Raw genomic sequence first — 18,686 nt, 5'->3', positions numbered from 1 at the left:
ATGGGTGGTAGAAGATAGATGAATATATTTATTGAAGTGCAATATGGAAAGCTAAGCAACCAGCTAGAGGACTTTGGAATAAGAGAACTCAGTAGTACCAGAGCAGCTGATGGGCAATTTAGCAGAGGTGATGTTATCCAAGTGAAAGTAGGCCATCTTGATAAACACCATCCAGAGAGACAGCAAGCTCAATTTCTCTTTCATTCGTCCCACTAGACATGCCTATACACATACAATCATTATGCCAAAGTAGGAAATCTAATTTTTCACCTATATGAATCAAGTGTAATATTCAAACAAATCTGATGTAGAAATTAAATAGCTGTTTTGACAAGAATTTATTAATTTTAAGAAGTCCAGTGGTCAAGGAGAACTTTTCACAGGAAAAGAAAGAATTGCCTAAGTGGCAAAAAAAAATGAAGCTTACGCTTAAACCAGGTGGCAATTATGACAAATGTTTTACCATATGACTTTCTTTTCATTTTTTTTTAATTTTTGAGATAAGATTTAACAAAATTCACACAAAAAATAGGCAAACCATTCCAAATTTTTGAAAGAACATGAAATTTGTCTCCTGGATGAGATATCTGGTCAAAATACGTATCAAATTACAAATGAAGCAGACAAATGAGCAGCTGTAAATTATGACATGTATAACTGTACAATTAATCTTTCTCATTTGTGTGAAAAATCAAAACGTGCAGTAAAACAATTAGTGGTTTTGCATTACCATCGACGGACAGGATTAAAGAACTCAAGAAAAGGTGCTGTTAGTGGTAAGTCAGCAATACCCTAAGTAAATCAAGATTCTATCCACTTTGGAGTTTCTCAGTCTCCACAAGTAATGCCAACATCAATTTTTTAGCAGATTTTTTTGTTCTAGTCCTTCCCCAGCCCCATGTTAAAAGCATAAAGTAAAATACAATCTTTTGATGTTATTAGGTCCGTTATTTACTCTTAGAACAAGTAGCTTTTGCCATCGTTGTTTCTCTGAAACCATGCTATTTGGACACTCAACACAAACTGCTTTCCAACCTCACTAATATGTATGGCCTCGTGCCACTTCAGACACAGAATGCATTGAATATTTTGCCTGTGGAGGCCAAGGTCTTAGTCAGTCTCATATTTTGAGTCTCACGATCATCCAGGTTGTTTCTGTTGTGAATCTTTGCTACACCTCGTAGATCTCAGCTTACTGGTATATTAGGGAGGGTTACCAGAAAACCACTTTCAAGAATATTACTGTTTTTCATCAGCGCACTAAAGCAGGCAGACCAGGCACAGAATTTATCTACATTTACATTGCAGCTTTCCAAAAGAAAACAGAATTACTGACTGAACAATTGCAGAACTCCTTCCTGAAAATCCGTCAGGACCTGGATTTAGAGATCAAAACCGCGAAACTAAGGATTGCCAAATGTAAGAACTAGCAATATTTCACTCTGCTAAAAGTAACATCAAAGAACATTCAAGAGAACACTGCTGTGAAGCTCGTACTTGGTGATTTGTACTTTACAGAGCATTAGGGGAAATGCACAACTGATCTAGAAAGGCCGAATAGCCTAATTCTACTATGTCTTATGGCCTTATGTAAAGCTGACGTATATTTAGACCTCACACTGAAAAATAGCTTCTTTCCACTTTTCCTTAACTTTTCAATGGAAGGAAAAATCTTTTTACACCATCAAAAGGTGGTAACTGCCAACAACACAGGATATGGTGGTTGACTCGTCCAGCGAGTTTATACTAATATGCTTTCTCTCCTCTCCTAGAATATTAGAACTCAGAAGTATAGGTGAAGTATATTTGAACATTTTCAAAAAGGCCTAAGCAAGCTAATTTTCAATTCTCAGCTTTACGAACAATTTATAAATGTTTGTTCTCAAATGGTTGACCACGTTCCCACTGCAGAGCACAACCTTAAAATCTGCTGCAGGTTCAGGCAAAACTAAGATCAAATGGAGTAAACATTTACTTGAAAGTTTGGCAGTATATGAATTTATAAAAACATAGAGCATTCCTTTCCTTTTATTTCAAAGGAACTTTCTCTCGTAGATTCACAAAACCATACACAGGAAAAGAAACTTCTTTTTGCAATCCTGAGCTGTTATTCGAGATGACTATTTAAATGTGAAAAAAAATCTTCAATAGAAAACTCAGTCTGCCTGGAGTAAAGAAACATTTCCTAGATTAGACAATTTAGGATAGACTAAGAATTTAAATGTAACGAATAGACTCAAACATGTACTTGTCATATAAACAGTTAATGATGAACTAATACAGTGAATGATCAAATCAATTGAAATAAACTTAATTATCATTCAACCATAACAGATGCAGTGAATGAAACCGCATTCCTCTGGACCCAAGGTGCAATACAAACAAAATAGCACATTCAAAAAAGCAGGCAAAGAAGCATATTCACACGAAGAAAAAAAAACACATATATAGTCCAAGACTCTCAGCAACATGCCACACAATCGTTGGTACAGTCTCCCAGCAGTGCACAGAGGCATGCAAACCAATCTGTCATTCCACTGCTCGAAGACAAGAGGGAGCAGCGACAGGAAAGGCTGGACTCCACCTGCCAAGCATGGATGCCACACTGCACCACCTCTGGCGCTTCCTCACCTGGTCTGCAGCAGTTGGCAAGCCAGTGACTTGAGACATAGTCCTTGCTGCAACCAAGGCTACACAGCTTCCATGTGGTCTGTTGTGTCACCAGACCAGGGTGACAGGCCTGCAGCAACTTAAATTATCACTGTCCGACAGAGTCTTGCGATTGCTAACGAAATGTCCGAGACAGTCGCCCATGGTTATACTGCACATTGCCTTCATGCACTAAATCCGATGTTTCCGTGTAGCAGTCAGCAAGTAGCCAGGTTAGCTCCTCTGAACCCAAACAGGCTCCTTTCCCGACATCCCGGCCAGCTCCACCCCCAACACCATTCCAATTTCTCTGATCAACGAGCAGCTCGCTGATGGAGTAGCCCTGCAGTACCCGAAGTTCTTGAAGTAGAATTGTCTTGCGATCATAAAAGACACATTTAACAAAGAAAAAAAGCACCTTTGGTTGGCCCCCACCCACCTCCGAGAGGCCACTGCCATCCCATCCCACTGGAAGATGACCAAATTAATAAACTAACGAAACAATTTAAGTTATAATTCTGCAGATTTATGACTTTGTAGTAGACATGGAGATAGAAGCTAACCACTGTTCTGTACTAATAACCTGAATGTTTTTGAAAGGCTAGTCTTAAAAACTGAACATGCAAGCAACATAATAAACACATTAATTTTGAAAAAAAAACACTGCAGATTCTGGAAATTTGCATTAAAACAGAATGCTCAAAGCAGCCTGTAGATCAGGCAGCAGACAGATGGAGCTACTATATCAGGTAAAATAGCTTGAAAAAAAGCATGATCATGGATTTCCATTTCTTCATCTGAGTGAGAAATGTAATTTAAATGTTTACCTTAAAAGATTCCAAGATAACAATGGATCCAAATCTTTAGTTCCCCGCGCCCCCCCCCCATATCAATGCTTCTATCTCATTTGGTACATTTTTCTGACTGCCTACATAATTTCCCCTGTTGCAGGGAGATGCATTCTATCAGGAAAGGATTCTCAAGCTTAACTTTAGAAAAGGCGACAGGATTTTATCTCAAGTTGTTTATGCCCAAAAAGTCAACTCTATGAAAATAAATTGTGACATAATCTGCATTTACTTATATTTACTTAGATTAAATTCAGTGCCACTTGAAGAGTTGTGCTTGAAACAATTTTGTGTAGTATATAGTAAATGAATATAATTCATTGCTTGAAATCAATGCAATATTTCACAAAAAGATGAATTTTAAAACTCGAAAGGTCTGAAATAAAAACATGCGTTAAATAAAACACTTGCAACGATGTTGTTTTTTGGATGTTCATTTTCATTTTCTATATTTACCTTAGGTAGCTTCCAAAGTAGGCCACAATGTTGGAATGCTTGCACTCCTTTACCATAAATATTTCTTGCTGTATAACGGAAAAGTCATCTCCTGTGAAAAGAAAAATATTACAGCGCTTCTGTAAATGCTTACGTTAGCACTCACTTACATTCAAGATCATAAATTACATCCTATATGACAGTATCTTCCACAAATTCAATTTCAGACAAATGTTGATCATACCATGCGCTCACCAAAGCAGATGGGACTGGCTTTATTTGACGCCATTCTTTACAATGCAAGCAGAAAAATATTAGCGGCTTCTCAACCTGCTCCTAGAAACAGGTAAACTAGATTACTGGTTAGTGGTTTAATCAGCAGTCACAGAGAGAGGGTATTAAATATGATTCAAGCAAATAAATGAAGACAGAAGTGTAGGAACTTAAATATTTATATTTTTAACTCAGATTCTTGAGAAGAGTATTTAAAGTCATTGTAGATAGATGGGAAAAATCAAATCAATCATGAACTTAAGTTGCAAAACAGTTTGAGGAACTAGGTGGCCGATTCCTCCTAAACTGTGGAACAAGGCACATATTTTAATCAGAGCACAAAAGCAAATACTGAAGGGAGAATGGGTAAAATGATCAAAATGGGCATTGTGATCAAAGCTGGCAATTCAAGGAGGAAAATTATCTTTCCTACTTTAAAAAAAATTCAAGGTACAAATATACAATGAACTAGTTATGAACTAAAAATACATTGAAGTTTCTTTGTAAGCAGACTGAGGTAAATACTTTTGGAGATTTAAAGCACAATTAAAAATTGAAAGATTGATGACAGGTGCAGGGTGAAATCTGAATAGTGCAGGGGATAGAAGAATCATGGTTGGTTAAAGAGATTAAAGATCAAAGATTAGCTTTATTTGTGACATTTACATTGAAACATACAATGAAATGTTATCTGTATTGAGGATTTGCTGGGGGCTGCCTGCAAGTGCTGCAATGCTTCTAGCACTAGTGTAGCATGCCGACAACTTAACAACCCCAACTTGTATGTCTTTGGAACGTGGTAGGAAACAAGAGTACCCAAAGAAAACACGCGGTCACAGGGAAAACGCACAAATTCCTCACAGACAGTGGTGGGATTTAAACCCCAATCTTACAGCTGGCACTGTAAAGTGTTATGCTGTTACACTACCATGCTGCCCTATAAATAGTCAGCGCCCAACAGGGGGCCGAACCAACAACTCTGGGATTGAGTCCCATGCTATACTGACTCAGCTAGCAAGGCTCAGCTTGGTTTAAAGCTATCAAATCTAATCAGCACTAAAGATAAAGACATATTCTTCAGTTGTGCAGAACCTGGTAAAGGAGGAAGACCATATTCTGGCTTAACAAACTGTATAGTTTGACTGAGTAATGGGGATATTCTTGGTAATTTGAGGTGATGAGGTACAACTTAACAAGCAAAATAATCTTTTGGCAATTAAGCTATGTACAATTGGCAAAGGACAAAAGATCACAAGTTTGAAAATTTTCCTGAAACAATGGACTGGAACTGCCTTAGAAATATTGGCAGTTCCACACAGAACAGAGCACAAGACCAAAAACAAAGTTGCTGGCCGAGCTCTGGCAATTTCCTAGTTTTTCTTGGACACTAAATTCCACAAGATGCCCAGCTGCATCAAGCAAACCAGCTACAGTACTTTTTCCTAGCACTTCCACTGGATAATCTGTTCAAGGATTCTTTCAGCAAGTCACGCCAATATATTAAATGGGAGGGGGAAAGGGGTTGTTACAGCTTCTGAATAAAGGCACCACAATGATCCTAGCTGATGACAACATGTTCATACTGAAGAAGCAGGAGCATCTGTGCAGAGATAGATGGAGTTAATTGTGAGACAGTCATTGACACTAGTACTGATGCTGGAAAGAGCAGATGTTCCATTGGGAAAGACATCCAAAACTAGACCAGCGTCTTAGTGGCTGGTGCAAGGATAGGTATTCACTGTAAGGATCAGAAAATACCAGTCAAGTCTTGAATAGGCTCCATGCAATAAATGTTGGAGAGAATACAAAGCAAGCAAGGGCAATAATCACATGACCAGGCAAATCAATTTGACAAAAATAGGTTGGAAGACAAATTAATGGATTATACCTCCGGCAGTTTTCTGAAATAACAGGCTGCACCAAATAGGAAAAAGGTCTAATATGATGTGCTAAACCTTGGTTAATCATCAATTTTAATCAAAAATTATCTGCAGAAAATTAATAATTATAAAATTACAACATGAACTTCTGACCCAAGATTTTGCACAGAAATGCACAAATATCAAAATCCTGAATTTTCTGGCAACAGTTCACCAATATTTTCCTGACTGGGATCCAAATTCAACTTCTGTGAAGAATTCCAGGACAAAGAACATCTCAGCATAAACACTGAATAGTGTTCAAGTATTTTCATATCCAGTATTCAAAATTAATCTATTAAACCTTAAAAGTTAATGGTGTGAATATTTTAATATTTTTTTTACTGCTCCCAATATTCTCAGCCAATTCACATGGACTGAATTAAAGTGGAGAGGTTGAGTTTCTGTGGTCAGCAATTTCAAACAATTGCAAAGATGGATCACCTCTCAACCAGCCAAGCTGAATAAGGTTCTGAATACAGCAGCTTCATCTTTAGCAGCCTTGTTCTAGGTCCTGCCATATTTTGATGATGGGGTATTCTGCGTTGACCTCTCTGTGGACTCCTACAATGTTACAAGGCCCAAGGCCTAAGGAGCAAGACCTCATCTTCCATCTGGACATGCTGAAGTGTTCTGAGTTCACTTCTTAATTCTCCAAGTTTAGATAAATGGCTTTATTTTTCTTCCTGTATCAGAAGTAGCCATTTCTGCCAGTCTTTCAAATATAGTTTTGACCCATATTTCCCCTGCTCAATATTATAGATAGACTAGCAAAACGTGCAACATAACACTAACAGGGAAGCATAATGTGCTTTTAACTGCCGCTTTAACCCCATTTGTTTGAGAGACCAGAGATGCTCCCTTTATTTTACCTATCCCTCCTCCACCTTTTCTGTCATCTTGTTTTCCCTCCTGCCTAGTTTTCCATGACCTGAAATTTTGTTGCTCTTTTCAGATGATGCCTGATGCTCAGTGTTAATGCATTTTCCATTTTTATTTCATATTTTTAAAATCTGCAATATTTTAATATAGTGTAATTTTATTTTAAAATCTGGAAACTCTCAGGAGCTTAGGCAACACCTTTATAAAGAGAAACTGTTTACCTTTAACAGAACAGGGAGAGACAAAAATTAATGATCTGCAGTATTTTTCAAAAAAGTTTATCTTGTTCAATTTTAACTGAATATTTCTTGTCACATTTTTTCACCCAACTGCAATATCTTTTAACATTGACTTTATTGTCATTAGTACAAGTACAGTATGATGAAAGACTTGCTTGTAGCAGTATTACAGGCACACGTTCCACATATAGTACATAAATGATAGAAGACAGTTATCAATGTATCATCATCATCATCAGGTGCCATGCCCAGATTGAGCTTTGACTGCCATGGCCCACACACTCCTGTTTCGGGTCAAATGGATCAATTCATTGCTATTCATTTCCAGTTCTCTGGCTGTTGTCTCCATCATCATTTGTCTTTGTCTTTCTCTTGCTTTCTTCCCTTCAATCTTTCCCATAATTACCATGCATTCTAACTCCTCTTTCTTAATCACATGTTCAATGAAGTTACGTTGCCTTTTGATGATCTCATACATTATTTCTCTTGTTGTGTTTGCTCTGTTCATGACATCCTCGTTAGATATTCGTTTCGTCCATGATATTCTTTGCATCCTCCTCAAAAACTGCATCTGCGCTGCTTTAATTCGTTTCCTCATGTTACTAGATATTGTCCAACATTCTGAGCCATATAACATAACTGGATAAACGTAACATTTCAGTACCCTGAGGCGGGTTGTCATGCTTAGTTTAGTATTGGTTAGTATACTCTTCATACTTGTAAAGGTGTCTTTTGCCATCCCTATTCTTCTTTTGATGTCCATGTCGCACCTGCCATCTGATGTCACCCAGTTTCCTAAGTAGCAAAAGTCCTGTACTTGTTTTATGTCTTCCCTGTTTATTCTCAGCCTGCAGATAGGATTCTCCTTCTTTTTGAATATCACCATCCATTTTTGCAATTGATAGACAGACCCATTTTTGCACTTTCTTCAACAATTCTATCAATTAAGTTTTGTAGTTCTTCCTCTGTACTTGCAATGAACACAATTATCAGCGTAAACTTTATTTATTATCTAACACCTGCTTTACATATTTCACCCTTTAGGTGTCACCATACTTCCATTTTCAATACACATTTCTCCAACAGCCTGCTTTCTTAATTTACCCAAAATTTGACCTCTTCACAACTAATTCACAGTTTACTTTTTTTTCTTACATGTTTAGATACAGTGAAAAGGAGCATCAGTAGTTTCAGTGTCTTAAAGATAATAAACAATGCAGGCCTTCAAAGTAGTGAGAAAACTTAAAATTACTGTTCAATTTGCATTAGGTTTCTTGCTCTTATCTTCCTGTCACATGATGTTTTACAACCAACATAATGAGATGATTGATATCACATTCTAGACATAGGAAAACATTTATCAGCCTAGAAGATTCTCATTTGATAATCTAGAATCCAGCTCTCTCTAGAGTATCGAAATAAGCATGCCCCAAAGCAAAAAAATGTAAAGAGTTAGAGTGGAGCTCTTGCTGGGAACTTCTCGCTATCCTTTGTCACTTTTCATATATCTCACCAATGTTTTCTCTACATTAAGGAATTGTCACCAGCATTATATAATTTTAAATGCTTGAGTGCAATGTACTAATACTTTAAAATCTTTATATTAATGCAAGAGAAAAAATAATCCCAAGGTAATTAATGTATTCAGGCTCAGGGACTTCAAGCCTGAATTTTTGTGCAAATGTCAAATGTAAATAAAACACATCCTTACATATGGAAGGATACTGATACACTAATTCAACATCAAAAAGCATGAACTCACGATGAATTTAGCCATGACCGTACTGAGTGGCAGAGTAGGCTCAAGAGGGTGAACAGCTTACTCCTGTTTACTAATATGTATTATGCACAGTTAAAGTCAGAGCTATGTAAGTTTGGAAACAGGTCCATTCCTCAGTCCATTTACCCAGTTAATCAAGATCCCTTGTTATCAAAAATTACCTTTTTAGATAAACTTTTCACTGCCTATTTTAGTGTCGTCTGCGCTTACTAATTATGCCAAACTAAATTAAGTTTTTCTACAATGCAGCATGTAACGTGTGAAAGCTTTACACTGAAACCTTGGTTTGGAAAAAAAATGTGTGAAGCAGACACAGCACAAAATACTATACTAGTTAAGTACAGTTACATGGATTTCTTCAGCTTGTCCCAACCAATGCTGTGCTATCCTTTTTGTGGATATTAAAATTCCCTAGTCCAGTCAACATTGCTGCATGGATATTCCGAGGCTACTAGATTCCAAACAATATCACGTAAAGTCCTGCCCGCAGTGAAGTCAAATTTATGGTCAAATACACAAGTACATGCATGCATGAATAAAATGAAAAATTTAATTGCAGGAACGTCACAGGTGCATAGCATCATAAAGCAGCCCTCACATGATAAACAAACACAAGCTACACATGATTTTTACTAGACAGAACACAATGACAAAAAATAAATCCATTTGAGACAATAGCCCCAACTTAACCAATCTTTCACAAGTAAAATTCTACATCTTTGGTCAATATTCCATCACATTTCCCGTGCATTTCATCAACTGCTATCGTATCCTTCCTTCATCTGTGCACAATATTCTGATGGGACATGACGTGTTCCTGAACCTTCCTGCTCCTGTATATATGCCACAACCAAAGGTTAATATTTTGTGTGTTACATGCTTCCAGGTCTGTTTCTGTACATTCCTCAATACTGCATTTTCCAGCCATTGCACCATTCCTAAATGCATTAACGTTAACTTCTCCACTTGGATCAAGTAGATTCACCCCTCCGGACATCTCACTAACCTACGTCCTGTATTTAAAATGACAGTATGACCCAGCCTCTGCTGATGCTGCTTGTTAGTTACCAGCAGCTGCTGCAACAGGCAGGTCAGAGCGTGCAGAACACACTTTTTTCTACATTCCACTCCCTTCCCCCTACTACACATTCAGCTGCACTCTCAATATACAACTTTCAACCACCAGAAAGACATTTCAAAAGTTTGATTTTATCCTAACTGAAATAATGATCTTTCTCCTGATTGTAATCATAAAAAATGTACTCAAGAAATAACTCAGTCGCTAAGATATTTTAAACTTTGCTGTTAATTTAGTATTCATTATTTCTCTAATTTCTTAAAGAGATAGGAGGCTGCTACTTGGTCCAAAGTGCTTAGTTCTCAAAGTATTTTCATCATTCCCTTCCCTCATTTATTACACCTAATCTGCTGATTCAAGGTTGGAGAGAGAATTACACAAGCTCCAATGACCTGTAGCCATAAAGACAAGGGGAAGAGGAAGAGAGGGGGAAATACCAGTACGATTTTTATCACCTCCCTTACTGGAATGTTTTTAGATAGAGCTTGTACAGAGTTGGTAAGCCATATGACCGCCAACTGCACTATAGACATTCAAGATAATGCATTTCTTGCAAAGGAAAGCCCAAAATATTCAACTATATACATTTCATTGTTCAAATGAACACAAATTTCTGAAGTTTGCAAAAGAATATGGGTCACGTAGTAGTATCAAGTAGTAAATCAAGTAGTATGCATCAATTTTTACACTGAACAGAAAGTTTTCTATTGTAGATTTTGCAGTTTCTACAAGAATTCCTAAAGAAGTCTTTCAAAACAACAAAATTATTTCAAACAAAGTTGACGTGTTACAATATCTCAAATGATGCTACACATTGTAACTTGCACACAAGTTTTATTTTATTCCATAGGGAAAGATCTGTAATTCAGCAAGGAACACCACAAGCAGCTCAAAATTTGGTGGGTGGTGGGGTGTGCGTGTGTGCACGCGCACACACACACACACACACACAGAACTCTTGATTCATTACTTTCCTTATTTTATTAACATTAAAGCATTCAATTTTACTTCACTTTTTGATTCACCTACATATGACGATTTCCTTTCAATTAATTAAGATGAACAAGTTTTCTTAAACATCAAACGGCCTCAATTACATATCACACAAATATGGCTGTTGTGTGGTTGCCTTAAACTGTACTGCATAGAAGATTAGTTGAAAGATAGAAAGTAGTAACAAATAATTTCAGGTCAGACCGTTAGTAGAAGGATGCTAGAGGAATAATTCCTTGGTGCAAGGGGATTTAAATTTATATGAATAAACACAGATGAAAAGATAGTGGCATTTCCAAATTTTCTGATAACATGAAAACTTGGTTTTTATATTAAGATACAGTAAGAATGCAGAGAGATACAGGTAGACTAACAAAGTGTGATAAATGGAGTATAATGTAGAAAAATGAATGCTTTTGTACTTCGTAGGATGAAATTAAAAAATTCTAGATGATTAAAGTCATCAATGCACAGAAGGACTTTGGTGGGGTATATTGGTACATATAACATGCATGTACAGCAAGATATCAGGAAGGCAAATGTTTCTTAGCTTTTATTGCCAGGCTGCTTGAAGTGCAAAAGCCTTGCTGAAATTGCACAAGACTTTGAGAGACCTAATCTGAATTATTATGGGCACTTTTTTGTTTCTCTAGGGCAGAGGTTCCCAACCTTTTTTATAACATGGACCAATACCATTAAGCAAGGGGTCCATGGACCCCAGCTTCAGAGTCCTTGCTCTAGGGCAATGGATTATACTAGAAGAAGAAATTGGATAAGATTAACATATTGGAATTTAATACACTGAAGTGATTGAGGCATAAGATTTTGTGACAAGCTGGCAGGACAGATTTCAAGTGTTTACTTCCTTCATCTGCAAATTCTGGGTGCAAAGTCACAAAATATGTGGTCCCACTTTTACACTAGATCAGGGAGAAAAGTTTCATGCATAACTAACAGGTGAAAGAACAAGGGGCTGCATGCCCGATCCCACCAATTTGAATGGTCTGTACCACCATATAAATACAACTGACAGGTATTGATCTATACATGTTAAATCATTGCAAAATAAGAATCTATTAACACATTTTGGAAATTTCAGTTGACCCAGTACCATTTGTAAAAAAAAAAGGTTACAGACTTAGCTTAAATTTAATTCCCTCTTATACTCACTTACATTGCCACCCAAACCCAAAACATTTGTCTTTAAAGCCACCAAAGAAAATAACTTGTCTACCTGAACACCTCTGTTGATCTAAACATCTGTTTGATCATCCCTTAAGATTCTCTGTGCAGAGGGTATAAAGTTAAAATAACCAATGTGATATTAGCCCTCATACCATTCTGACAATTTTTTGCTGCAACTCCTCAAAAGCTAATCTCCTTCAAACATTAGGGTGCTGAGAATTGAATCCCAGTTTCAAATGAAGTATAATCAAAATACAGTATCACATCTATAACATAGTTGGCTTACTTGGTATTGCAGCACTGCCATGATCATAGCCATTACATCAGCTTTCAAAATTGTTTACCACGTCCATCCTATTTCTTTTCTATTCATACACATTCTGCAGCTTCTCACCATTTAGAAAATACAACTTTTCTTCAACCGGAAGTGGATGATCCACCTCCCACATTTTAGCTTTCTTGACTGGCTTTGCAACCCATGCTTCCATATACACTACTTACTGTGTCACAATGCTGCTTGTCCTGGTGCGCATTTCCACCCTTTTCTGTTTACTGTGCCACTACTGATTGCCCCATTCCAGAGAGGCACACCTATAGCTTGCATGCCCAAGATGACACGTGCAACAATTTTGTTGGCACATGGCATGCAGTGTTACCTCTCAATTCTTTACTGCCCACCCATAATAAAAAGGTACATATTGATTATGTTTATTGGCAAACAAAGCAGCAATGACTTTTTACAACCAGAGCAGTGAGATCTTTTCACAGGAAATGTCTTGTGCTGGCTTGGTACTAGCTAAACAATTGCAAGAACATATGACTTTGGATAATAGGTTTTGACATCCTCACAGATTAACTTTGCATTGCAAAAACTCTTGCAGTGGAAATATGAACAGTAAGGATGATTCCAGTTCAATGAGCCATTGGCTAACCAGGGTAGGCATTTACTTGGGACAACACTTAGCAACAAAAACAAATTGAGAAAATAGCTAAACAGTTTCTAAGTAGCATCAGCTGTGTGCAGTTGTGTGGCCATTAGACACTACACTGTATTTATAGCAGACAATTCTTAAAGTAGTGTTATCTGTGCCTGTTTGGGTTCAAAAAGCAGTGATTTTTTGTCACTGATAGTTGGCAAGAAAAAAGCAGCAAAATAATTCAGACAACACACATCAAAGTTGCTGGTGAACGCAGCAGGCCAGGCAGCATCTCTAAGAAGAGGTACAGTCAACGTTCGACTGTACCTCTTCCTAGAGATGCTGCCTGGCCTGCTGCGTTCACCAGCAACTTTGAAGTGTGTTGCTTGAATTTCCAGCATCTGCAGAATTCCTCGTGTTTACGTTTTTAAAATAATTCAGAACTGTTTTGATCCCCACAGTTTGAAGAATTCAGGCTTGGAGTTGCCAGAAATGGCCAGGAGTGAAAACACAATGAGTTCCCTACTTCAATAAGTTAGAAACTATGAAGAAATTGAAGGTAATGATAATAAACTTGAACATTAAAATGAAAATGAAGATTTGGACAAGGCAATCATCAAAAGCATTGTATGAAGCTATCTTTACTAGGTGTTTACACTGATCTTGTTCATTTACAATCAACAGCATACAATGGAATTCCTCCATGGATAACTGTTAGGAACTAATATACAGTTTTACAGTACTGCAGAGATATTGGTAGCGTTCTAATTTGCTCTGAATTTCATTTAAATATATAAATTGTTACTCAGTTAAACAGCGATTTGTCTTGTTTATACCTTTTTAATCATTTCCTTGAAACTTTCACTAATTGGGGCAGCCATGTGATTGGACTGTACTGGTCCCAATTAACTAAAATCCACTGTATTTTCATCAAGATAATCAGAGGTGTCGTTTTCAGTGATGAACTTTGCCCGTCTAATTATATAAGAGTAAACTTACTGATGAAACTAGTACTCTGAGCATAACTCTCAATATAGCCAAATACAAATTGGATATAAAATATTTGTCATCATTAGTACAGCAACAGAAGTCTCACTGAGAGTAAAGTGTGCTTATTTTTGTCTCCTTGATTTTTTATATGGATCACCAAAGCTTTAATTTCATGTTTACATTTCTTACATTACATATCAGGTACATAACAAATGTTATACATCAGGTATAATAACAATACTATTTGGAAATGTTATTTTTGAATTTCTTTTTGAAAGATTAATATTAACTTTAAACATTTTAAAAATGCTTCATTTATTTCAATCTCTGTAATACATTTATCAATAGTAAATGAATAGACGTAAATAAGCAACAGAACTCATTCTTTTCCCTTAAAATAGTCCATAATTATTGTTGTAATTCATTAATCAATGATAATCTCTGCTCAAAATTACCATGACAAGACAGATTTTTTTTTAAAAGATTATTGCCAATTTGGGCACACACTTTCAAAATGGTTCTCCACCCTGCTTTGTACTGTGTTAACAATGCACAAGATTAATATCAAACCTTTTAGGACCACTGTACTCAAACATAAAGTTAATCAAAATTTGCAAACCATAATATATTCCACTCCTACACACAGTTATGATAAAACTGAAACTTACTACTATAAGTATTCAAAAGGAAAGTTAAACAAAAACAAAGGAAAATTAGGTTGCATTGGCAGGCTTGGATGAAGTACATGCTGCAAGGCAGCTGCACTTAATGGTATGAAAATCAAGCACTGCAGATGCTGGAAATCAATAAACAAAAGAAAATGCTGGAAACATTCAGCAAATCAAGTGATATCTATGGAAAGATTGTGGGTTATTAATCAAAAATACCTATATACACTGCTCCTTCCAAGCTGTGCGGGTGCGTGGCCACACAGTAATTGAAATATTCCCAGGCACATAGCTTTTGTTGTGATATAGCTGGAATTGGATCCAGCTAGAAAAAAGTTTACGAAATGATAGAGATTTTCTTTGTTGTACTATATTTCATCACACCCTTCAATTAATAAATATCAGAAGTATGTGATTTTTCAATTTTCATTCTAAATATTCATACTAAGCATATTAAAAAAAAATTAAGTGTCATGTAGATTTCAGACCGTGTAAAAATTTCCTGCTTAGAACAATGGTTGGACTACACAGCTGTGTTAAAAAAAAAATCAGAGGGAAATAAATATGAACTGAATACAAAAAAAAACAAGTTTCAACTTCATAATCCAAAACACACGATACAAATAACAGAATAAAAGACAATTTTTTCACTATCTTGCATAAGCAGTAATAAACCAATACCAATATTTATCATAAACCTATAGAAATCCTGTTGCATAATTATATGAAAATTGGAACTTTGCCCTAGAAATAATAAAGATCCCCACAAGCTTTGCCTCACTATGGCCATAAAGTCAGAGGACCTGGATTTTTTTTTAAAAAAACATACTCACTCAATCCCCAGTCAATGTGGGAAAGTAGCAGCCTAACCTGCCAGAGTTTCAAGTTTTTAGACTTGCCATGCTAAACCCTTTGTACTTGTTTTTCCACTCTCTAAGCCAAGTTTGCTGACTCTCCTTTCCTGGATCCTTCAGACTCCACCTCCAACCACTTTTCTCCAACCTGGCAATACATATTGATTTCCTCCAGGAACCTATCCCAAACAGAACAGCTCTCATTGCCTATGCAATGACTGAATACCCCTGGCACGAATTGTACCTTCAAGTCAGGCAGCATAAAACCAGAAAAATGCACAAATAAGTATCACAAACATATTTGTTTATAAGAACTAATGGTGGTTGGCCCTAGGTTAACCAAGCTGTACAAATGGGTCCCTTCAGACAAGCCTCAAATTACCAGACTTCAAATGAAAACAAGCTCAGACTGAGGAAGTACATTTTATGAAACATTCACCAGAAATTAAACTTCCATTTTAGCTCTATTAATAGGAATCCACTTTCATGTACTAATTTTCAACATCTATCAATTTACTTATATTAAAACAATTCCCAGCTCTCTCTCTTTCTCAAACTGATATCACTTTGAATATTACTACCACCATCAAGCTTGACATTTATTTTATGACACTATGTATAAGCATCACTCTTCTTTGCAGCATTTAGAGATAACTTTATTACACCCTCATATAACCGAACACAAAAACCCAGGATGGGCATTAGTTATTTCTGGTAAGTGCCAAAGGGACCATTGCACTCAAAGGCCAATGGATTGTTTCATTTAATTTGTTTTCCACAAAGGCCAGTGGACTGGTCTTTGTGGGGAAAACAACATAGGCACTTGTATGGGCTATATGCCTACCATTTTGTTGGCTATGTGGAACAGTCTATGTTCCAAGCCTACACTGGTGTCTGTCCCTCACTTTTCCTATGCTACATCGATGACTGCATTGGTGTGGCTTCCTGCACCCAGCGCAGAGCTCATCGACTTCATCAACTTTGCTTCCAACTTCCACCCTGCCCTCAAATTTAATAGGTCCATTTCCAACACCTCTCTCCGCTTCCTTGATCGCTGTCTCTATTTCTGGAGACAGCTTATCCACTGATACCTTGTATAAATCCACTGACTCTTACAGCTAACTGGACTATACCTCTTACCACCCTGTTTCTTGTAAAAATGCCATTGCCTTCTCTCAATTCCTCCATCTCCACCACATCTGCTCTCAGGACAAGGCAATTCATTCCAGAACCAAGGAGATGTCCTTCTTCAAAGGAGGAGGCCTCAAGTCCTCCACTATCGCCATTCCCTCTAGGTAGCCTCCAACCTGATAGCATGAACATCAATTTCTTGAACTTCTAGTAATGCCCTCCCTCGCCTCACCATTCACATTCTCATTTTCCTCTCTCCTTACCTGCCCATCACCTCCCTCTGGTGCTCCTCCCCCTTCCCTTTCTTCCATGGCGTTCTGTCCTCTCCTATGAGATTTTCCCTTTTCCAGCCCTTTATCTTTTTCACCAATCAACTTCCAACCTCTACTTCACTCTTCCCCCCCCCACACCTGGTTTGACCTAACACCTTCTATTTCTTCCTCCCCTCGTCCCACCTTCTTACTCTGACTTCTCATCTTTTTTTCTCCAGTCCTGATGAAGGGTCTCGGCCCAAAACATCAACTTTTTACTCCTTTCCATAGGTGCTGCCTAGCCTGCTGAGTTCCTCCAGCATTTAGTATGTGTTGCTTGGATTTCCAGCAGCTACAGATTTTCTCTTGTTTGTGAATTCTATTCTTGTTTTTATTCAGCCTGATTTGTAAGGACATTTGACCTTTTTCTATGATTATTGGAGAGGAGACTAGCAGGGATGACAGTAGAGCAGCAAAGGCTAGAGTTTCTAGGAGTAATTCGAAAGATGCAGGATTAGTTCATCCCAAAGAAGCAGCAGCATTCTAAAGGGAAGATACAGTAATTATGGCTGACAAGAGAAGTAAAGACAGCATAAAAGCAAAAGAGGGAACATACTAAATAAGAACACAGAAATAGGAACAGGAATAGGTCTTCTGGCCTATCGAGCCTGCTCTGCTATTCAATAAAATCACAACAGACATGGCCGTAGACTTAACTCCACCTTCCTGCCATTTTCCCCATAACCCTTAATTCCCTAGTATGCAAAAATCTAACTGTGTCTTAAAAATATTTATTGAGATAGTTTCTACAAGATTTTCTGGGCAGAGAATGGCACAGATTTTCTGGGCAGAGAATTCCACAGATTCACTACTCTTTGGGAAAAGCAGTCTCTCAACTTCGTCCTAAAGCTACTCCTCTTCCCCCCCAACCCCCAAAACATGAGGCTATGTTCCCCAAATCTAACCTCACCTACCAGTGGAAACACTTTTCTGCATTTAGCTCATCGATTCCTTTCATAATTTTATGTTTCAATAAGATCCCCTCTCATTCTTCTGAATTCTAGCTTGTACAGTCCAAGATGACTCAATCTCACATCATAGGCTAACCCCTTCATCTCTGGGATCAACCTAGAAATCTCCCCTGCACTACCTCCAAAGCCAGTACATCTTTTCTTAAGCAAGGAGATCAAAACAGCGTAAACTCTGTACATTTGCAGCACTACCTCGCTGTTCTTAAATCCAGTCTCTCCAGAAGTGATTTCCCTGATAGCCTGTTGAACTTGCAAACTATCCCGTTGTGATTCATGCATAAGCATTTCTAAATCGCTCCATACAACAGAACGTTACAATTTTTCCTACTTAAATAATAATCTTATCTTCTCTTTTTCCTTCCAAAGTGGATGACCTCACATTTATCAACATTGTATTTCATCTGCCAGACCCTTGCCCACTCATTTAACCTACCTAGCTCTCTCTGGAGACTCTCCACAGGCTCTACACAATTTGCTTTTCCATAAAATTAGGTGTCATGAGCAAACTCAGATACAAGTCACTTGGTGCCTTCTTCCAAATAATTTATATCCCAAACAATTAC

The 18,686-nt window shown here is 37.3% G+C and overlaps 1 protein-coding gene across 3 annotated transcripts in view; it reads right to left on the bottom strand.

Moving 5' to 3' along the window:
* The window catches only part of map4k5 (mitogen-activated protein kinase kinase kinase kinase 5), a 148,135-nt gene that overhangs the window by 84,753 nt on the left and 44,696 nt on the right, over positions 1-18,686 (bottom strand). For all 3 annotated transcript variants that reach the window (XM_072269296.1, XM_072269302.1, XM_072269307.1), the window contains exon 3: positions 3,954-4,044. In XM_072269296.1, coding sequence (XP_072125397.1) covers positions 3,954-4,044 — 91 coding nt within the window. The remainder of the gene's footprint in view (positions 1-3,953; positions 4,045-18,686) is intronic.

The sequence above is a fragment of the Mobula birostris genome, chromosome 1 (assembly GCF_030028105.1).
Source record: "Mobula birostris isolate sMobBir1 chromosome 1, sMobBir1.hap1, whole genome shotgun sequence".
In the NCBI taxonomy this organism is placed as follows: domain Eukaryota; kingdom Metazoa; phylum Chordata; class Chondrichthyes; order Myliobatiformes; family Myliobatidae; genus Mobula; species Mobula birostris.
Note: the sequence above shows the minus strand (reverse complement) of the source record. Positions and strands in the feature narration are given on the sequence as shown.